The sequence below is a fragment of the Zonotrichia albicollis genome, chromosome 6 (assembly GCF_047830755.1).
Source record: "Zonotrichia albicollis isolate bZonAlb1 chromosome 6, bZonAlb1.hap1, whole genome shotgun sequence".
NCBI lineage: Eukaryota > Metazoa > Chordata > Aves > Passeriformes > Passerellidae > Zonotrichia > Zonotrichia albicollis.
In genome coordinates, this window is record NC_133824.1 from 46,462,523 (window position 1) to 46,486,345 (window position 23,823).

At 39.0% G+C, this 23,823-nt stretch overlaps 1 protein-coding gene across 11 annotated transcripts in view; it reads right to left on the minus strand.

Moving 5' to 3' along the window:
* Positions 1 to 23,823, minus strand: part of SBF2 (SET binding factor 2) — a 232,315-nt gene that overhangs the window by 128,283 nt on the left and 80,209 nt on the right. For all 11 annotated transcript variants that reach the window (XM_074543433.1, XM_074543428.1, XM_005494563.3 and 8 more), the window contains exon 3: positions 4,343 to 4,480. In XM_074543433.1, the coding sequence (XP_074399534.1) occupies positions 4,343 to 4,480 (138 nt within the window). The remainder of the gene's footprint in view (positions 1 to 4,342; positions 4,481 to 23,823) is intronic.

The following is a 23,823-nucleotide window of genomic DNA, read 5'->3' on the forward strand; positions in this document are numbered from 1 at the left end:
CAAGTACAAGCCAATCTTGTAATAAGATTGTTATAAACAAATGTTTGGGGTGTTGTGCTGATCTCACTGAGCAGATTTTCTGCAATGCAAGAAATGCAGTTGCACAGGCTCAATTTCTGGCATAAATCATCCTCTAATTTGTTGATGGTGGGGTTGGGAAGAGAGGGCAAATTTCTTTCCAAGTGCAAAGCAATGTATAAATTGACCATTATGTTCCTAAATTGTCTGAGTCAACATTTTTTACGAAAGATTCTATCTGTGGTGCTCTTCCAAACATTGTGAATATAAATTCTAACTGTGCAACTGGTAAGAAGCACAACTGAGGTCACTGCAAGTATCTGCTGAGTCAAAAGTATTAAATCAAGCCCCTGTCTCCTCAAGTAGTAACATGCAGAAATTGCTGTTAGAAATGAGAACCTCATTTTAGCAAGGTGTACACCCCACAGAACTAAACATGTTAATGTATGCAGATATAGGTGTACAAAGATATACTTTTAAAAATTATTAATAAAGCTACAAACATAGAGAAACTGAGTTTTATGGGTGAATTCTGCCGATGCAAGCTATGATTCTTCTGAACACCCTTTGGCTGCTCAACAGCTTCTGGCTTTAGCTGCCAGAAAAACAAACTAATAGACTTTTTTTTTTTGGTTGATAGAACAAGGTTTTTCCAAATCATTTACATTTCAAGTGGATTTCAAACCCAGAAGGTTTCAAGTCCACAAAAGCTATCAAAATGCAGCAATGGGACACCACACACCTCCACATCCTCCCAGCCCCTCTGAAAAAACCAGCCAACTTTGAAGGCACTGTGAGAGGAAGGGAAGCAGGGATATTTTGACTCACTCTCCTCCTCCTAATTGCTGCAGGCACATGGCAGTGAATGAGGCCCCCAGCTCTGTTTGCTGGAGTCTCTAAACAGCACCTTAAGCCAGATAGAAATGCGGACATAGCCAAGCATGATTGTGCTGGAAACACAAGAAGCTGGAAGGACCAAGAAGCAGAGCAGTAGCTCAGATTTGTTTACACTCATGTAGGAACTTGAGGTGGAAGGGGAACCTTGCACATAGAACTGCTCTGCAAGATGCTCAGGATGCCTCTGAATGACAGCAGCTTTATCACTGTTAATTCAACTGCCTCTGGAAGTGTCTACATACGATCCAACCTTTCCTGCTCTTAAGGTCAAACTTTCTACTGCTTCATTTTAAACCCAGATGAGGAATATATCCTTATTTAGCTTTAGCAAATGTTACTGGGACAAATAAGTGAGACTAGCACCCCAAACCAGAACAACTCATGAAGGACTCCATGGGCAAGCTGTGTCACCTGAAATCACACAGCACCAAGTGAGCTCCATTTCCCTGTTCAATGGGCTGTGTTCATCTCACCTGTGCCTACAGATATGGAGAATTAATCAGACTAAAATTAACAATAATCTTTTTTTATATTATCACACTTTTTTGAGAGCTGATTGCTAAGCAATCTGACCAGCACCCATGCAGGTAATAAATGCTGGGTCAGTCAGAACTGCAACAATGCAAAAGATGATTCAGAGATGCCACCAAAGAAAACAGCATGCTATTTTCTGGCCTACAGATATGGAGAATTAATCAAACTAAAGTTAACAATAATCTTTTTTTATATTATCACACTTTTTTGAGAGCTGATTGCTAAGCAATCTGACCAGCACCCATGCAGGTAATAAATGCTGGGTCAGTCAGAACTGCAACAATGCAAAGGATGATTCAGAGATGCCACCAAAGAAAACAGCATGCTATTTTCTGGCCAGGGGTAAGAAGTTGAAAATAGGCCATCAGCTGATTGATTACTGGAGCCTGTGCTTTCCTCTGGAAACCTTGTTATGGCATGCAACTGCCAAGAGACCACACTGAATCCAGGACTTCCAGAGATAGCAGGGAGGATACTTTTTTCCTGCAAACTGTGTAGTTTGTACAGCTGCTATATTAATCTTGCATCCTAGGTTATCATGGTATCACTTATGTATTCCATGTGAGTACAAACTCCTTACACTTCTGGTAGCATTTATTTACAAATTATCTTGTAACAAACAACTGAAGCAGGGATGAAAGGAACCAAAACAACAAAAGTCTTCTTGACTTGAGTCCTCCCTTGAGTCTTCTCAGACTCAACTGTGTCTAAAGGGTTTGTATTATTATGCAGAAGGCTCCAAAAAGGTTTGATGGTTCTCTTGGAGCATTCACAGGCTGAGAAATGAGTTTGTTTTCAATTCCCAGTTTAATTAACCACAGAAACTTCATAGTGGTTGATTCCTTTTTTTTATTATTTTTTGTGAAGATGATTCTGCCAAGCCAAACATCTCATCTGCTGCTCTGGCTGAATTCTGACCAGCCTCATGTATCAGCAAGGTCTACCTGGTGAAGGCTACTGGGAAAGAAGTGGTTTTGTGGGTTTTTTACTGAAATTTAATCTTCCTTTTGCCTCAGTAAGTTATATCAGTCAGTTAAAGAAAAACTGATCTGTATTTATCTGTGCAAAGCACTGTCTAGATTTCATTTCAAGTTCCTGGGCACGATGTTTCATAGATTATTTAATTAAGCATGCATCTGAATGGTCAAATCAATATTAGTGCCCTAGCCCAATGCTGTGTGAGCTCAGGTTTCATTACAGATTGTACACGTGCTGGATTCTTGTCTAATGACCATGGAACAGGGCACGTTCAATTATTCTCTTTGGGTTTCAGAAAGAAACAGGAAGTTTTGCTATAAACAATGCAGTCATAGAATAAATTTCACCACAGCAAGTTCATCTGAAAAATATGCATTCTTTACAACACAGCCAGGAATGGCATTATGAGAACCAACATCCTGCTGCACTCAGTTTTTTATTGTTTTTTACTTTGGGTTATTTTGTATTAATACTGAGGCAATGTAAGGAACAGAAAAAACGTTTTAGTTAATACTGGATGTTTTGTGATGAGCATTACTTCAAAGATGTGCATAGGGAATCAAAAGCAGCTGCTGGAAACCACAGGATAAATAACAAGTTTGCTAAATTTAGTTTATGTTATGAAATAAATAGAGTGAAGGAAGAGTCAGCCATTGTAAATTTTTATCAGCTGGGAAAGAATTACTATAGAATATTTCACTCTCTACTTATAAAATAAAGGAAATATGACAGACATGAAATTTTTAAGAGGAATATGTCAGCTAATCTACACTAAAGCTTAAGACTATAGTACATCTAATATTGGGGTACATTTCTGGTTTCAAATCCTTCTAAAAGTCCACAAAAACATCCAACTAAACTATAGCACTAAAGAAATAAGAATAACTATTATTCTCTGGCTCCCAACTGTGCCCAGAAAACACACACCATTATTATTATTACTACAACACATCTTACAATTATTCTACAAACAGGGTAATCTTTCAACTCCAGTATTAAATGAACATAGTGCTCTTGGATTATTAAAAACATTTTCTTAAAATAATCAATAATGATACAGTTCTTCCCTAAAAGAACAAGAAATTACTTTACTCAGCTATTTATTTAATCTCAGCTAATTCCATTATGCTTAGTGCCAAGGTTTTACTTATTTTTTTTAATTTTCACATAGGAAAGAAGATATTTCAAAACATAACAATGTCAGTCTGCAATTACATATTGGATTAGGTTTTCCCTAGGTTCTAGATTCTAAAGATTTCAAGTATTAAGTCACAGCAGATATTCTGGGAAGTACTTTACATCAAATGGGAAACAAAATGTCTATTTTTGAAAGACTGAGGTTGCCAAATAAAAATGAAATACATGTTTAAAAACAAACAGTGCCAAGTAGCTGACACCTCCAATCTGACCCAACTGAAAACTTAATAATTATTCCATCAGTTTTTAAAATCTTGGCAATAAGTGCACTTACAGAAATATGGATGCATGCTCCAGCAGCCTTTTGGAGTGCACATCTGTTCTGACAGAGCAGGCCAGCAGAGGGAGCAGAAGTTAATAAACCTTCTCCTAGAACCAAAGCTGAGACTCATCCATGCAACATCAAACACGAAAGGAAATGAAACCAACACCATATTGCTTATCCCATTTGAAAAGGAAAATGTGGTGGAGAAAAAGAAATTCTATGATGTAGTTTTGGCTGGGGTTTTTTTTTGTTTCATAGCAGATGAAAATTCCAAACACACAAAAAACTGCGTCAAGCTCACCTTTTGCAAGAACACATGGAATTCTATAGGACAGAGAAATGCACCCTTAGCAGGAACACCAAAATATTTTCTCAAGTTGCTGTCTATGACATGGATCCATAGTTTATAGGCATATCTTCCTGCATTTCTGTTCCTTGCTGTGAATCTCTTACCTGCAGGTTGATCTCTGCTTCATAGAAAGTCAGGCAGGAGCAGTAGTGCCTCTCCGAGTCGATGTCCGTCAGAACCACCACGAAGAACGTTGGCTGCTTCCTCTCCTTGGAGAGCTGCCATCCTCCAGGCTGGCAAAACTAAGGCAGCAAGCAGACACACACAGGTGAGCAGGGACACCAGCTGTTTTCAGAAATATGAAAAATATTTCTGCATCATCAAGGATCTTTTTGTTTAAAGTGAACATAGGCAGGGTTGCAAAATTTGAAGAAAATGGGGAAAACCCAATATGTCTTGAACTTGGTAAGACTGAGAAAAATTTAGCTCTATAAACATTAAGGAGAGAATAAACACTATAAAAAGAAAACGTATTCCTTTAAATACAGTCAGCATTTAAGAGCATCTTTGTGGTGTTGAACAGGAAATAACAGGAATAAATTGACACATTAAGCAGATTTCATTTGGATAAAAGGTTAGAATCTGAAGCTACAATTCTTGTGTCTTAACACATCTCTACATTTTTAATTTCTTCACTTATTTCACTAATAATTTATCTAATCAAACATTCATATCACTTGCACCCACTTGCAAAAGGGGAAGTGAGTTCAATACTCATTCCTAAAAAGAATACTACACAAAAACATTTTTCACCTATTTATTGATTACTTCTGTAAACTTCATTGTAAACATTTGAAATTTTACACACACAAGCAGCATGAACAAACAGAACTACAGCTCAACAGCAAAGTGGAAATTGTTAGGTTTTTTTTTTTTTTCCTTTTTAAAGGAATGCTCTCTAATGCAAGAGTGTGCTGAAATTCAGGGATCAGTCTGCTGAAGATACCTGGGATGGCCTTTATCCCTCCTTTCTTTTACTGAAGGCTAAAGTCACATCCACAAAAAAAATCACAAGTACGTTTCTAATAGCAAAATTATAAACTTAGAATTTAGACAAAAAAGCAATAACCCCTTATGTATTAGAAGTAATAACAATAATAAAAACCCACAATAAATTCCTAGAATTGTTAAACAATGCCGATACCAAAGGAACCAAACAGATAATACAAAATCTAAAGTTTCCAGAATTGCTTCATTCCTCTAGACAGATGTTAAAGACTGAAAGAGCATGAAGAGTAAGTTGTAAACAAACATTTTCTACAGATTCATCTTTAGAACCTCTGCCATAAAACCTGGGTAGTCTTAGGTGAATGCCAGTTAAAACACTGCCTCTGATATGCAGTTTCTTTTATGATCCTGGGAAAATCTTCAAAACCAAAGTTTTCTCATGTTACATTCTTCAAATTCTAGATAGTTGGCTTAACACTTGAGAGTCTGCATCCTTAAAAGTGCTAAGCACTCCCTTCTACATCTGAAAATAACTGCTCTGGACATCAAAAAGTACTCTGTGAAAAGACATCCTCGTCATTCCAAGTTAAGCATCCAGTATTAGTCCATGATTTTGATAATACTGGCCTAATCTCCTTTTGTTTTTCATCCCATGTCAGTTAAAAATAAGAAGATACTGCTATTAATCTTGCAGGACTGCTATAAAGATAATGTAATATGGCCAATATATACAGACATTATAACAAAAACATCATTAAAAGGTTTGACAATAAAAAAATCATTAAGAGTTCTCCATGAATTGCAGAGTTTGAGGGGTGTCTGTGTAATAAATGAAGCCTGGAATCCACAGTTCAAAAAGATAACCCCCAAAACTGTGAATTGCTCTTTGCTCAACAAATATGAACCAAAATGCAAAGAATGCAGCAAGAGCCTAATAATAAATAAAACATTTCCATGATATTCCATTAAAACCAACTTATTCCTACAAGGTAGGTCAAATTAAGGCCATTCATGAAGCTCAGGCTTCGTAAGATCCAAACACTCCTCCAGATCTGCCCAGTCTCCCAGTTCTGACAGGAGCTCCTTGCTGGTGCCACTGCCTTTCAGCTTTACACGTGATGCCCATCTCACACCTGGAAACAACAATCTCAGATTTTTGAGAGTCTGGAATTCCTGGACAAAGCTCCGCTCTGCCCATTCCAAGCCCTGCCCTGCTAAAGGCATGGAAGCGATTTTGTATTGTTTGAAAACAATTCTTTTTTGGGAAAATGCATTATTAGCAGGTCTGCTGCATAAAATCCATTCCAACATCTGCCCTGTAAACTGGGAATGCAAAGGGAAACCCTATAGCTACACTCTGAACTACCAGCGGAGACTTTGGATATGGGCAGGCTGCTGCCAATAGCAACCTCTCAATCTATGCATGTCTAAAACCTACTCATATCACAGGTGAGAGTTCTCCCCTATTTCAAAGTGATCTTGTGCACAAAATGATGCCTCAGGCTTTAGCTTTATGTTTTTCAGGTTCTGTACTACTTTGGTGTGTAGTTCATATTAGGGAATGGTGAGCTCTCTTCACAGAGAAGGGAGACAAAACATTTCCTGCTCTAGCTGGGGACCAAGGAGAAATGATCCAAATTTCAGACCCAAGAGCATAAACCACAGTGGACTGAAGCGAGAAAAACAAGAAGGATGGAACTTCATGGGCTGAAGCTGTAATTGGACAATGAACTCCAATGTGCAAATGGACCAGAACTTATAAAAGTGTGAGACCTCGTGCCCAGTTGTGCATTTTGTGACCATTTTGGTTCATCTTGGGTGTAGCCCTGGCTGGGCTCTTGTGCTGCCCAAGGTGGATCCATTGAGGCCTCCTAGTAAATCTCTGCTTTTTTCTTTAACTCCATCTAGCCTCTGTCCTAGGTCAGCCTTCGTCAGGCATCAAAACATGCATTCTACATTTAACCATTTTACTAGAAAAGAACAATTAATGATTGCTGAGGAAAACAGCTGAAGTAGAGTACATCCACTGGCTACACAGAGTCTGTGTTTTCAAATAAACTAGAAGGAATTTATAAATAAAGAGATTGAGGATAAAGACAACAGGCTCCCCCACGAGATTAAACAATGACTGTTTCTCAGTTTCCTTAAAATAAGGTAATAAATATTAGCGCAATATTTGAAATGCAAGCAACATTGAGAAGAACTTTCCAAACCAGTATAAATACAAGTTACCCTCCAGGATGATTACCAGCACTCTCTGGCTACTAAGAAGAAGAAAATGCTTCCATACCAAACCAGATGCTTCACCAAAACAGACAAAAGCATCATTGTGAATATAAGCCAAAGGTCATGTGGCTTCTCCAGTAAACAAGAAAAATCCCAACAGTTTAAGAACCAACACCCTTCCATATTGTTTCACTTATTTGCCAGAATTCTTGGAAACAGACTACAACTCCTATCAAAGGCAGTGAAAATAAGAATGAAGCAGAATGTCCAACTCACAATTTATAAGAACGAGCCCAATGCTGGGTGAGTGCTTCCAACAGACTCCATGTTAGAACTGATTGCCTTCTAAAATTTGCTTCAGATATGCAGAAATTGCACTGAAGAATATGCAACACATCTTACACTGCAGGTGCTGAAATTACACTTTACACATTGAAACTGCAGGTGCCCACTGAAGCAAAGAACTTTCTCTCAGTTCTCCCCACAAATGCCTTCAGACTAAACAAGAAACCAGACAGATTTTAAAATGACGCATGGTGTTTTAAACCAGTGCAACTGGGTTTGTTACCTTCAAAAAATTTCTATGTCATCACCACAAGCCTCCTTGCTAAAGTCTAGACATGATTAATCAGTTTAAAAGTGACATTTCTTACTTCTGATTTTTATAAGCTAAACACATCATCCTTGCTTGATTCAAAGATTTGTTCCCTCTCTCAAACCTAGAGCCACAGCTGTACTGCTACTGGTTGTCTTGTCCCTCTCTTTTGAAATAAATCACTTGCATAAATCAGCATATCTCCTAGATATACCGTACACAGCTTTGGTGTCTAGAATCCTGGGACATCCTGAATGGGAAGGGACAGGTCATGGAGTAGATCCTCCTGAGTGCCCTCACTTGAAAAAGGACATTGAAATGCTGGACTTTATCCAAAGATGGTTTGAATACCCAGTGGTCTGAGGCCATGACAACTTCCCCAAGGAGCACGTTAAAGCATGCTGAAAAATTGAAGAAAATGTTGAAATTGTCACAATTTCTATTAAAGCACTGGAGGAAGAAGGCTTGTTGGTTACCATAAATATGAAGATTAAATATCATGATAATGAACAGTAATTCTAAAGTGTTCAAGTTTCTTAAAAGAAAAATTTCAGTCCTTTGTATCCTCACCATGCAAAACCATAATATCCACATGTCAGAAATTTGATCAGAAATGACCCAGCTGCTGAACTGCACATTAGAAATTCATCATTTTCTTCTGGCTTTGCAGCCTGAGCACAACCAGTCCACAACAAAAACTCAAACCAATATTCTAGCTGGGTCTGTGCAGTCACAGACTGCTCCCTCTGCACTTTACATTGTTTGCTGTATCAATGAGCTGCTCGGCTTTCCATCACAAATCCACCACCTCTGATGGCATGACCGAGGGAGAAAGGGAAAAAAGCTTGCTCAGGAAGTTTACAAAATGAAATATTCTTTGCAAGTCATCCTTGGAAAGCATTTTGGTAAGGGTTTACACAGAGCAGTAGACAAGCTCTGTGACAGAATCCTGCACTTGAGTAATTATATCTAAGACATCGTCACACAATGTATTTTTTTCTTCAAAATATATTTGTGCACTTGTTCCTCATCAAATAAAATCCAAAGCTATCTAGGATGCACATAAAACAGAAAGCACTTGAGCTTTACTGACAAAACTTGAATTAAAAGGTCCCAAAATTATTTTAAAATTTAAAACATCCGACAGAGATATCCACTTTCCTTTCTAATTCAACCCTTTCACCAAACATTGAATTCTCCCTTGAACCACTCTGGGCACAAAGATCACTTCATTAAGCCTGCTTCTGTAGGCTCTTATTATTCAAGTAACTGTGCTTTGTTTTTAACATGTATCATCATCATCCTTCCTGCAAACCTCCCTAAAAATAAAGAACCATGTTCTGGACATTATGTGAAGGAAGTTTGTTCCATCTGGACTTGCATGACCTAGCACCAGCTGCTGAGTATTTCACCATTTGTCCATTCACTTATGTATGGAATTTTGGCAAAGGGAATTTTCTCTCTCAGATGCATACCTCTACTTAAAACAAAACAATTACAATGCTCACTGGCATGATGAAAAAAACAATGTTATGAAGCTGTAAATATGAAGAAACGCCTGGAGCTTTTGGATATCTCTGGATGTAAACAGAACACAAAATATAGACTGAATTTTGTAACAGCTTCCTGCCTTTCAATATCTTGTATCCAAGAAACCATGTATTTATCCTTATTCTGGTCTAAAACAAAACTAGGGTACTTAAGATACAATCCAAATTATTTCCAGGTAAAAGCCCATTTGCAGTGTTGCAGAATATTCTGGTGATCAACTGCAAACAATTACACTCACAAACAAAACAACAGCTTTTAACAACAGCTTTTAATCCTAAAACTCTAAAGAAAAAAAAAATAAAGGCCTTTTTTAAATTTCTACCTTGGAACGAACTGAAATACAGCATTCTCCAAGAGAAAACTTTACATAATCACCTTGGGGCACCTGTGAAATGTGCTGCCTGTGAATTATTTATATTACAGGTGAATAATCTTTCCCTCTCTGCCCATGTGCTGAGGATATTTCCACCTCAGCTCCTCACTCAAACCCTTGAAGCCACGTAAAAACAGACATTAAAAAACATTTCCCTTCAGAGGGAAGATCCACAACCACATCCTTGATCTTCCTAAGGCTCAAAGTTGCTGGAAGATCTCTCAGTGGCACTAATCCTGCACAAGGGACAGACCAGTGTTGCGGTGTGTTGCAATGTCCTGTTTTAAACTTCTGGGTCCCTTCCCAGGTGTGCCTATACCTCTCTCCCTTCCCCCTCGCCCCCTTGCTGAGTGAGTCCTGTCAATCAGGCTTAAGATTCCAGCAAGAATCGTGTGGTTAGTCAAATTCAAAAGATGCCCCTATGCCCAGAGGTCATTGGCCTGTCTAAGTGTCATTCTCCCTTGAGACCCTGCCCCTTTCACCTGGTTGGTAGCTCACCTGTCCCCTCCCCTTCCCCTGTCCCGGAGCTTAAAAGGTTAATCAGACCATGCGGCCGGATTCTGGTTGGAGCAGTTGCCCCGGTTCAGACCTCTGTAACCATGGAATAAACATCTGGATATAACCCTCCAGCAGAATCCACTCCTTTTTTCTCTTCACCATCGCCAGAAGCTCTCTCTCCTGAGGTAAACGGAGTTCCTGACAAGCCTGGACTCGTTCAGTGCTCTGCTGCAATCTCCAGCAGCCAAGGTATCTCTGGGGTGAATTACACCACAGTGCCGCCTTTGGCCCAGCAGCGAGGGTCAGAACTGGCCCAGGCACCATCTAACTGGTAATCTTGGGATTCTTATTCAATAGACCAGGAATTCTCTCACTGGAGCTGCACATTAAAGTGATGCTCAATAACCAGCTGCTCAAGCTTGTCACAGAGACCCTGCAGCAAAGTTCCACAAAGCAAGAAAACCTAAAATATGCAGGAACATCTCAATTAAAACCAGTCAGTACATCCTGCAAAGTCAAAGACAGAAAAGTATTTTTCTGAAATTCATCAAGGTTAACCTTCCCCACACACCAGTAAATATATAATCCTGGGTGCACATCTACACATGCACTTGGAAAAAAAATTAGTTTCAAGTTCATTGCTTTGCCTTTTTAAAACCTCATAAAATGGTGTCATTTTAAACACCTTTCCTCAATGAGCTGCTATAAAGAAAACTCAAATTGGTGAAAAGCATTTGTGCAGCAACTGCACTCCTAGTTTATCTTCTGAAAAAATAAAACAAACTGAACTGGCTTTTAGAAAGAAAACTACACCCACTGGGAAAACAGTTCCTTCTTGTGTTTTCAGAGCACTTAGTATTGCCATTCCAGTGGCTTATTTAAAACAACAACAACAAAAAGCTGTCAAATACTCTTCTGACCATTTCTGAACAAAACCAGGCTAGTCTACAGAAATGGTGATTGATGAGTAAGTACTGCCAGCTAATGCCTTTATTTCAGAAATAGTACAGGATTAATAATGACATTCAATGGGGTTTTCTTCACAAAACCAACTTCCAACATCTCCATTCTAATGAAGTTTAGTAAGAATGTGGAATTGGCAGACTTGTGCAAATAATTTTTTTTTAACCCATTTAAACAGTGGTCCATCCTGTTGCTCTCAGCCAAGTGTTACCAAGATAATCTTATGGAAATTTAAAAATTCTGAGACCCTTGGACCCAGAATCCTTTCTTACCTCACCCACCCAGAGTAAAACCCAACACTTCTCTGGGCTACCTCAGATAGCTATGGACAGCCACCAGGAATTCTCAGATGTACATCAGTATGGCAACCCAAATATCCATACATTTGGTATCTGAAGCATATACATTACACCAGAGAATTTTAGGTACATTTTAAAAAAAAACATACATTTCAAACTTCATCAAACAGGTAAGAAGTCATAAATTTAACTTGGGTCTTGCACCCAAAATTCAGGAACCCAGGGCCTACCTTCAAAATTCCTTTTACAAAGCAATCCTTGCTGGTCGGCAATAACTGCTGCTCATGGTACCACAGGTCAAAGGAATAAGAGAAGTCTGGAAATTAATTGTTCAACATGAAAGCAGAAAAGACAACTACAACACAGCAATAAATCCAAGTAAGACGTGACTTTAGCAATTTATACTTCAGTCACAGTTTAGTGAATACAGAATAATACAGTTCTAGTGATGTACTGTGTTTGTTATAGACAAAAACGACAGTATGGAAGGAGAATTTCTGATATTTAGAATACTTAAAGAAGGACTATAAAAGGATAACACTATCAAAGAAACTGATTCCTTGTATGCAATGCCTGTGTTTTAATTCTCATCACAAAGTACATAAAGAAGTATCTGTGTCCCTCTTAACCTTTTCAACAACCACTTTTCAGGAATGGTTTTGAAAATGCATTGTGACATGATATGGTTAATTCATTTGGGAAGGGGTTTTTGCTTGCTTTTTTGTTTTGAGGTTTGGTTTTATTCCTATTGTAATGACCCCTGACCTTTTAAAAGATCAGTAGTCATCTGAAGTAGACAAGCCTAGAAATACATTTTCTATTTAAAAATATAATTGAGCATTTAATGCACAATTATCAGTGAAGCACGAAATATTAACCTTGCCTATTGCACTCCTTTTGCTCCTCTTCTCTCTCTCTCTCCTTTCCTCTTTCTTTTTCTCTTTTGGCAGCAGTAGCCCTGTTATAACTGCAGCCATAAACATTTCCCAGTCTTCAGTGACTTTCCAACTCATTTACTAGATAAACCATAAACTAGCTTTGAAACACATACAGCATGTGCATTGGTTGAATGTCCAAAAAAGAAAAAATAGCAATAAAGCAGGGTAATTAGCATACATCACTCAACAATTACAACTGGCACCCAGTAAGCAATTTACAGGAACATAAAGTTTTATTTATGTTAATGATTAATACTACTCCATGTCAATGTTCTATAAAATACTACTATAATACACAAGTCCTCATTATCTCATTTTTACCAGTCACACCTGCACAATCAGACATTAAACCACACTGATAATATCATGCTACAGTTTGGAGATAGTCTGCTGCTCTCTAGCAATTGTAAAAAAGCAGCTTTGTGCTAAAATATGTTAGAATTTTTGTATCCATCATCTTAAAACTCCTCAGAATAATGTGCCAGAGATGGGTTCAAGTCTCCACACTCAGAAAAAAGCACGTGGGAGTTGGGGGCAGTGTGTGTAAGCACATGGCACTGCAGTGTACACTGGAGAGAACATTGATGTGACCTGACAGAGACCCAACCACCAAAATATCTGGGACTGCTGCAGCAAAATAGACTTAAGAGATTCAAAAGAGATGCTAACAGCCTCGAGATGACAGAATACAGAACAGGAAGTCTTGAAACAGGCAAATTCATTTGATGTCAGAATTTGCTCTTAAAACAGCAGAAATTCAACTAGAACATACACTTGTGGAGCAAACCACAAAAAGGGTAACACATACCTAAAACTCCCTAAAAAAAAGTGCTCAGTGCAAAGTGATAACCAATTTCTTTTGGAAATCTATCCCTTCATGATGCCGCTGGGGAAGCTGAAAAGGTTTGGCACTGGCCGAGGCCAGCAGGAGCCCTGTAGCCATGTCAGGGTGGCAAGTCTGAAGGGAGGGCACTCCTAAAACCTCCCCCTTGTCACACGCAGCCATTCCCAGCAGCAGCACACCTGACCCTGCTCCATCAGCCTCACATCCACAGACATGCAAAGGACACACAGAGCTGCAGCACCTCCCTGCACCAAAAGCTTGACTCAGCCAGGAAAAGTTAAATTAAAAATAAACAAAGGAAACTATAGAAAGGGCAGTACATTGCTGGTCCGGTAATTTTGGGAATTTAACAATACTTCTTACATGACTCATATTATTGTTTCCCACTTAAGGTCACGATTGATTTCCCCTTTTGCAGGTGTGAGTTTCTACAAGAAAACAGAAAAATACATAAACACAGAAAAATTAAATGTGACTAAAAATCTCACCAAGAAACATCTTAAATAAGTGAAAGACTGGGCTGGGAGCTAAAATAAAAAATACCAAACAACTGGATTGCAATATGAACATATTCTGCCAAGGAAGTTCTGTACACTGGTTACTACTACTGAATTCTGCATTTCCACAGCTTCCAATTAAGAAAAATATGGAATGTATTTCCTGTCAGCATTCTCACCAGGAACACAGTCAAATACGTAGCATGAAAAGACAGCTGAAAACTTTGGTGCTTTCCACTGAGTTTCAGTTTCCTGTGCAGAGAACTGGGATCAACAACATGAGACATACTTGTCCTCTCTTCCCACAACACTGGGGCCTGAATTATTATTGTCACACAAGAGTGGGCATTAGAGCTGGCCTGACTACAGGATATCTCTCAGGGCTGTGACAGGAGAGCGTGTCTGCCAAAAGCCCCAGGGAAAACAAGAAGCCTTTGTGCCACTGCAGATGCTTCCATGTGCACAGCTGGCATGGCAGGAAACAGCTACTTGGAGCAAGAGACTATTTCCTCCAGGTAGGCTTGCTGAATTTAGCAGTTTCTGCAGAACAAGATTCCAAAACTCATCAGAATGAAGCTTGAGAGAGGTTTGGCACTGAGGAAGTTTGTGCTTTTAAGTCCCTATCTATTCATGGCAGCCACTTTTCCTCCCTTCTGGCAGCTCTCCAGTGCACTCCACGTTTGGACAACACGTAAAACTGGAGCTTTGCACAATCACCACAGGACTGCAGCTTGCATGTGTGGAAACCCAGGGCACTGGGAATATTTCTGTGTCTGCTCTGGGGTGTCCTGGCCTCCAGGGGAGCACTGACTTTGACCCTCAGTCATGGAGAAAGTTTCCTAGACTTCAAGATAGACTAGAATCCACAAAAGTGTGAAATAGATTATAGAGAGTAGTTTAGGTGTAGCACTTGCTGAGAAATTTAGCTTTTGGGATTTTTAGTATGTTGTGGATGGAAGCAAGATGGAGGGCACAGGGTGTCATCCTGGGTTTCTTCTTCATGGGTTTGGGTGGCATTTTGTAATTGGGCAGAAATTACGCATTGCAGCTCTTTGGGATCAGTTACTGGGTTAAAAGGGAAAATAATCTAGGTGTCAGCTCTTAATTTGATAGTTTAGTCTTAAAAGACCGTGTACCAAGAGATTGTTTGCCATTTTGTGCCTTCTGATGAAAAACTGCTGAACTCATGGTTGGGAGACTGTTTTACTGATAAGAAATAATAAACCTGAGTCCAAACATGAGCTACTGTCTCAAGCACCTTCAATGCAGACCCAGAGAAACCAACAACTGGTACCCCAAACACACATGTGCTCTGATCTCCACTATGTGGCAATTAAAACAGAGCATCACAACTTTCTATGGGGAGCAGACTTCTGATGTAAGACGTTACTGGAACAACAACAACAACAACAAAATAGAGAATGCAAGCACTTATGATAAAAGTCAGTATTTTCAAGCAAAGTGGCTCAAGCAACTTGCATGCAGCAGAAAAGAACTGACGTGCTCTTCAACACTAAACTCAGTATTCTAAAAGCAGGAATTCCCAGAGGCCAGACACCAAAGGCATAATTTTTATGCTTTAAGGAGATAAATAAGAATGTCCATAGGAAATTACTGACTAGTTCAGCACAACAGTCAACTCTGTAAATTAGCAGAAGGTAATTTAAAGCGGAATCAGAGCCAAAATCAAGATACAAACAGAATGATGACTGATATGTTTCTGTAAAAAACAAGGCATTAAAATGGTTTTTCAGGGTAGGGTAATAGCAATACAAGGCAGCTAATAAATACAATTATAATCACATAAGTATACCTGATTTTTTTTCTTTCTTAAAAGTGATTTGATGCTTTGTGGCAATTATGTTTTAAAAACACATTCCACAGATTAAAGACAAGCTTGCTGAGGGACTGGAAAAGATAACCCATCTTTGTTACCAGTGACAGTGACACACATCAGTGAAGGCACCTCTACTGAAGAAGCATTATCTAATACCCAGCCCTGCTCCCAGCCAAAAAGTCTCATCCTGTCCCACGTGTCCTAATTGGGCAGGCACAGACCTGCCAAAAAAATCACTTTGGAACATGGTGTAGAGAATACAAAGAGAGTTTTCCAAGTAAGACAAAAAAAAAAGCCCCAACACTTGTGCTGGAAAACAAGTGTCATAGCATGAGTTTAAAAGAGCTCAGTTTTGGAGTTCACTGCAGAGAGTTAGAAACACATTATAGAGTGAGTATTTGCAGATAAGGTGTTTGCTAGTAAGAGGATTTCAGGTAAGTGTTCAGAATTCATTATCATAAAATTTCAAATCTCTAAATACTCATACTCTAGTCAGTGAAGGGGATGGAAAATAGAGTCAGGCTATCAGGGTAAGCATTGTGCTCTCCTCAGCTGGAGCTGGAGTCCTTCAAGTAAAACTGAACAGCTTTTGGAATAAATTCTTTTCTCCGTGTGTGTCAGCACAAGTGAGCTCAGACCCATGAGGGACCTGGAAATGTGTATATGAAACCTCTGAAACTTCAGGGGCTGGACATGCTTGTAACACTTGCAGCTTTCCATGATTACACAGCTGTAATCACATCTCATACTTCAGAGCTTCAGCCACTCAAGCAGAGAGATTCAGACAGCACTTCCACCTGGATACCTAATTGGACATTGGAGTTTTTGCAGGAGAGCCAGTGGCAGCCATCCAGCACTTCATGGGGCTGGCAGGTACTCACAGAGAGCTCTGGCTGGCCTGTCTCGCTTATGTGACTATAAACTACATGCCAAAGCAAGGGGTGAGATGGAATTTTCTACCAAATCAAGCTGAGAGGGATTCAGGGATTTATTTAACTTGTTTGTTTTCCTTTGTAGCATATGGCATGTTAGCATCATCAGTGTAATCAATTCCCCTAAGCTCAGGAGATGCTCTGGTTTCCTCCTAATCGCAAGAACACTATCAAATTGGACAGGACTGAAACTAGCTGGAATAACTAGAATTGTTGGACATTGTATCACAAATCAGTGGTGCTAATTAATAGACTCTGGTCAGACTAAATAAGCTGATGTATCACATATGGTCTCCTCCATGAAGCCAAAAAGAGGGGGGGTGGAAGTTTTTTAAAATAAACTGAAATGTTTTAAAAGGACAGCAAACTTCATTGCTTGTGTGCAACATATCCAAAACATTATATCATTTCATACCATAAAATTTAGTTCTTGGAAAGATTTGAGTAGGATTGTATATGAAGGAATAAATATTTTTCAATTGGATTGGTAGGGATTAGATAATTCTATCGTTTCTTCATAATTTAATGCAAAATAATTGGTCAAATTATACTTGCAAAAGGATTTACTGCTTATAAATGCCACTTATTGGTAATTAATTAAAACAATGCCCTGTGAAGAGAATTGAAAAATGTAAGCTGGTAACATCACTGCTCAGAAAAACCACGCATTTCCCCCTCTGTCCCAAGTGGGTTAACAAGTGCAGACAAAATATAAGCACTGCACTTCAGCTGCATCAAAGTGCCCTCTGCAGGGACACGATGCCCAGAAAGGGCCTTCTCTTTACCTCTTTACTGGTGGGAGAATTCCAGTCCCTTATATCCAAAGGGACCTGGGCTGCCCTTATTGTTCTTTGAAAGTAAACATTACTGAACATCAACAATTACAGATCCTCTCATAAAATACAGGGAGCAGAAACAGAAACCACATTTTTATCATCTAAATTGCACAAGAGGTGGGGAAAATACATTATTGTTATTATTCTGCATGTCAAATTATTACCAAATAATTACTACACAATAGAAGAGGCTATTGAAGAGTAGGAATTAATACATGGAAAATTACATTGTAAATATCATTATCTCATTGAAAAAAATTAAATAACTAACATGTTTCCTTCCCCAAATTAATCAAATGTTAGTGGTACTCTTCTATATAAAAATAGAAACACCAGTCGACCATGGGGGGTTCCCTTCTATTGTCCCACAAGCATACAGAGGAAATAGAAATATTTCAAGGCATCTGTAATGTCTTACATACTTTGAATAAAATAAAGAGCCAAAACACTTAACAGTACTGAATTTTATTCCAAATTATACCCAAGAGGAAGCCATCTGCAGGAAAAATACAAAGTAAAACAAGAAAAAACCCCACTCTTTTGCCTTGGACATCACTTGTGCAATACAGCTATCCAAAAGGACAGCATGTTCTTTTAAAAGAATGACTACTTATTCCTTCATGATACAGGCAACATAAAAATCACTTGAAAAAGTTTGGGATTTTTCTGAACTACCAAAAATAAATTCTACACCGGTTCAGTGAAACACTGAACTACTTTTGGCTCTTCTATTGTTCTCCTCATCTAAAATAGGATATTAATATATTGGCAAAAGCCATCTTTAGAAGACTCTGAAACTGTCCAAAGTTACCCAGAGCCAAGCAAATTACTGCTGCTATGGTCTGACTTGAAAAGAGACTGAAACCTGAGGTCTAAAACGCATCAGGAGTTCAACATGGACACCTACAACGCCACAAAAAGTCTGAAGCCTTTGCTTTAAACAACAGAAAATGGCTGGTAACACTTCAATAGAGAAATCATAACATACAGCTTAGCAATACACTCAGAGTAACACTAAAATTCAAGCTAGTAAAACTAAAATTTGGTTCATGAGGAAGGCTGGAAGTCTGAACACAGACAGTAGGACGGCGAGCACGGCGTAAGCACCGACGATGACAACATCTCAGACATGATGGTCCTGTCTGAGCAGCAAGGATGCAGAGCTGCCTACAAATATTAGCACAGTCATTCATTTGTCTCAGGAGAAATGATACAAGATGAGCAGAAATACCCCAGTGCAGGCAGCACTTCCTGGTGCATCAATGTTTCCTACATTCCTGAGTCTCCCAAATATGAAACAGATCGTACGAAAGAAAAATAATACGAAAAGCATTCGCTGCAAACTCCAAACAAATTAAGTGAAAATTTGAAAATAACTGTGTAGTACTGGACAAACATTAAAAGAATAATAGATGAGTTTTGACAAATGTGTGTATGGGTTACATTAGAAAAAAAAAATAACCAAAAAACAAGCAAACACCCCCCCTTTTCAACAGTTGCATACCAGGAAACATGTGTTGACCTACGACACTTGAACAGCAAACAACAGTGTCCTACATACAACCCAACCTCCAGCAGCACAGAAAAGAAGGAATCTTTCAGAGTAATTAGGGATTCAAGGACCCTGTAAAACATCACAAAAATGTCCTGCTATTTCTCTTTTTCCTAGTCAACACCATGCGACTTAAGAAACTCCTTCATTATCTTACAAGAAGGTGAAGCGGGCAATAGATACTTTATCAAATTATTTTGGCCCACACAGATGAACTCAGAGTAGATTGTCAGAATGGTTTTTTGATTATGCACAGATTTGCACCAAAATAGAAAGCAACAGACTGTTCTTCACAAAAGAGTATTTCCTACCCCCGAGGTATTTAGGATACTATGTCCTTAAAAATCTCAGCTGCTACAGCTTGAAAACACTGGTGTAGAGATCAAGTCATAAACACAGGCCTACACATTTCTGCAATGGTCAAAAAGTCAGTGCACTTCATTTTGCAAACTACATTTCACCCAGAATGAAAAGAATTCTTCATGTAAAGCCAAAACTACATGTTAATTTATTTTTAATTGAGCTCAATTCTCAAATACGTCACTGAATCATAGAATATTCTGAGTTGGAAGGATCATCAAGTCCAGCTCCCCAAGGAGACTCCACCACAAGGATCACGGAGTTCAGCTCCTGGCCCTGCACAGGACCATCCCCAAGAGTCCCACATGTGCCTGAGGGCATTGTCCAAACACTTGAGCTCTGTCAGGCTGGTGCTGTGAGCACTGCCCTGGGGAGCTGTTCCAGTGCCCAACCACCCTCTTTTCCTGATATCCAACCTAAACCTCCCCTGAATCAACTGCAGGCCATTCCCTCAGGTCCTGTCACTGTCACCAGAGAGCAGAGATCAGTGCCTGCTCCTCCTCTTCCCCTAAGGAGGAATTTTGAGGTCTCCCCTCAGTCTCCTCCAGTCTGAACAGCTCAGGCAACCTCAGCCACTCCTCATGCAGCTTCCCCTTCAGAGCCTTCACCATCCTCCCCTGGTCCATCATCCTGGTGAAGACAAAGGCAAAGAATGCATTAAACACTTTTGCCTTGTCCCTGGCCCTGTTTGCAGTGATCATCCCCATCCTGTAATGGGCCAGTTATTTTGCCTATTGCTGTTAATGTATTTAAAAAACTTTTCTAATTATCCCTCACAGCTCTGGACAGCTTCAAGTCCAGCTGAGCTTTGGCCACAAGAATTTCCTCCCTATAGTGGCAAGCAGCAGCACTGTATTCTTCCCAGGTCACCTGGCCTTGCTTCCACTCTGCACACATCTCCCTTTTTCTGCCTTATTTGCAAGAGAAGATCCTGCTCAGCCAAGTCAGTTTTCTGCCTCATCTGATTGACTCGTGACATTTGGGAATTGCTGCTTCATTGCCCTTTAGGAGGTGATGTTTAAAAAGTGACCAGAATCAATTTACATATAAAGAAGTTCTCATCAAGTTCAACAAAGCAAATGCAAAGTCCTTCACCTGGGAAGGGATTTTTCACAAGAAAACCACACAAGTACATTGACTTACTTGCTACTGTGCAGTGATTTTTAATGACCTAGTTTTACTTTCTGTTCCTTGCAGATATGGAAAGGAGTCCATTACAGCAAACAAAGACTGGCTGACACAAGAGCCTTCTCAAAATGTTTGTAGCCTTCCCCAAGAAATTACTGCAACCTACTACATTATCAAAATTCTGAATTCTCATCACTTCATAATGAAAACTGAAAATATGTCATTGCTGTTACCATGGAACAACTGACGCATTTTAAAAACATTCCTATATCCGTTTTTCTAAAGAAAATTAAAATCAAACAGTGAAGCACAAGGAAAGTGACTTAAGCGGATGAGCACCGGATACAGGAAAGAAAAACATACCACAATACGAGAACAAAATGAGGCAGAGGGAACAGAGACATCAGTTCTCCCAGGATCCAGACAACATTTTCTGGAACTGCAGGTTATGGGAGAGCTCACAGACTGGTGCTGTTCATTTGTAAACCACAGCTAAGCAGCACCTCCGAGTCACAGAAGTTGCCATCAAGTATCACATGGAATAGCACGGCTGTGAAACAGCTCCCTCCTGACATCCCCAGCTCTGCATGCACCAACTGATTCTGATAACTTACCCTTCAAAAAAGCAAAACCAGGGAAAAAGGGAAAAGTCAAAGGCATGTCATCTATTTCATTACCTTCAATCCAAAAAAAAAAAAACCACAAAAGCAATGTACAAAGATCTCTCAACACTTCAGAGTAAGAGCTGGATATACAAACATGTACAGAGTGAGTGGCAGACCAAAACCTGAGTCACTATCCACAGTCTGTCAGTTGGTATTCCCACCCGCATCCAAGAAAATGTAGTTTTCTGCCATAGCTGACCACCTACTCTTCCTGTCACTGCTGACTCACATCTTTTTGACGCATTCTTCATTTACCTCTGACACTAAAATTTCTTTATCTTGTACCATTTCCTTGATAACCTCTAATAAATATCTTTCTTTTATATTCTAGTTATAATTACATAAGTTCTTCAGTGTACTGAGGAACTCAAGCCCTATAATTTGAACTGATTCTCTTAAAAATCCTGCTCAGCAACTTTCTTTGCTTCACTTGCATCAGCTCCTTTGCAGAATCCTTTCTTGTGTTATCTTCTGGACAGCCATGCTAAGATTTTAATACCTAGACCAAGAATTTACTTATGCCTTCCACAAACTCTTACATTTGTTCACACTTAAGAATAACCCATTTTTTTGATGCAGGTATTCATTTTCTTAATTTTCTTTTTTTGTAGCCATCTGGAAAGCTCAAGAACTCTCTCCAAAACCTTTTCCAATTCAATTCAGCTTGAGTTTCAACAGCGCTCACTTTGATCAGAAACTTTGGAGGCATCCGATTTATGAAGAGCAACTAATATGCCCTTGTTGAAACCTTTTCCTCAGTTTAGGAATTTCATAACTGTTTTCAAGCTGGACCCAACACATTTCACAGAAAAGCTGCTGGAAAAATACAGGGAGAACATCATTACTCAAAAAAGAAATATAAGTAAACCAAATTGAATAACACTCCTACTTTTGCATGGATGGTCTTGAGTGCCTAAAATGGGTGTATCTCAGTATTTTGTCTCACTAAAAGCTGTCATTCCAGAAAACATTCCCCCAAAGCACAAAGAGACAGCAATGCTGTAGCCATAACTCAGTCCTAGGGGAATTGTCATATTTTCCTTTTACTATTGTAAATTTTATTTTATGTTTCTTTGCATATATTAGGTACCCTACCCCAAAGAGTCTCAGAGATGAGCAATTCCTTAACAGAATTCTCATCTTGTAAAAGTGAAATTGGTATGCTGCAGAAGGAAAACCAGGAAATCTCCTAAACACAAAATCTGAACAACAAGCAGCAAACGCCATCACATTTTGTACTTCTTTAGTTGCAGATTACAAGACAGATCTTCAAATACACATTAATAACAAAATTATGGACAATTTAAACTGCCTGATGCTGGCCACATCTGCAAACTCATCTGCACCAAACTGGCAGAGCAGAGTGTGACTCGTGACTGTGCCTGAAGCACTGACCGCACCCTGGAGCCGGAACAGCAGTGATTCCAACCTCTGGAATGACAGGAGGGATTCACAATCCGGGCGTTCTTTCCCTGCCCTGTGACTCTGCTTTCAGTGAGGTGCACTTGGGCTCAGCTAAATGCTTCAAGGCTTTTCTAGTTTAGGAAGACTTGCTTAATATTCTTGGGTGAAATAAGTCAGATCTTCACTAACATCTTTAATTTCTATTGTTAAAGGTTTTTCCTTAATTGTTTGATTTTCTTGGTGGTAAAAATGCAGCAAAACACTACAGCTCTGAGAATGTGGCATATTCTATAGTGTATTCACAGCTACCAGGCAGGACCTAAAAAAAAAAAAAAGAAAAAAAGAAAAAACAAACAAAAACCAGGTCTTCTTTCTCTAAACTCAAATGAATCTATTTCTACATGATTTAATTGAATTCCCCAGACACAGCGATGTTTAAAGTATGACAGCCAATAAATGTGGTTACAATTAAAACTAGAATTGCTCTTGTAATCTCAATATTCTTTAAATTCACTTTTTCCTCAAAACTACCATTCTATTGCCCTTTTTCTCCTTTTGCTTCCAACTGCTCAGCACCAGCCACCAAGACAGCTTATACAGCAGATCAAGCTGTGCTTGAAGGGTAAAGTAAAAAGTGCAGCAGAAAACAAAGATCAAGAACAATGTCGTGTTTATAACAGAGTAGAAAAGGAGAAAATTGCAAAAGTAGCTACTCTGGTCTACAAAGGATTTAAATTGGGAATTAAACAAAAAAAAAGGGAATATTACACTGAGAGGTACTCTTCCAAGCGAAGTAGAATCTTTATAGCTGAGGGAGAAAATGATGTATGGAATGATAGATCTTTTGATACTGTGAGTTACATATGCACCTTAAAAAAGTGTCCAGTATTAATGACAGCTTGCAACTCAACATTTTGCAAAACAAGTTACTAGAAGGAAAAAAAAATGCTAAACAGCAAGTCTGGATCATATCCTTGTTTCTATAAACCCCATGACTTGCTAACAGCTGTGTAATTACCAGACACATTTCATGAGTGAAATGCATATTTAATGATGCACTTTGTGATTTGATGCCAATATTCTCAGGATTAAAAAGCTATGAATCTTCAAGGAACATGAAATGTATCTTCAGTATATAT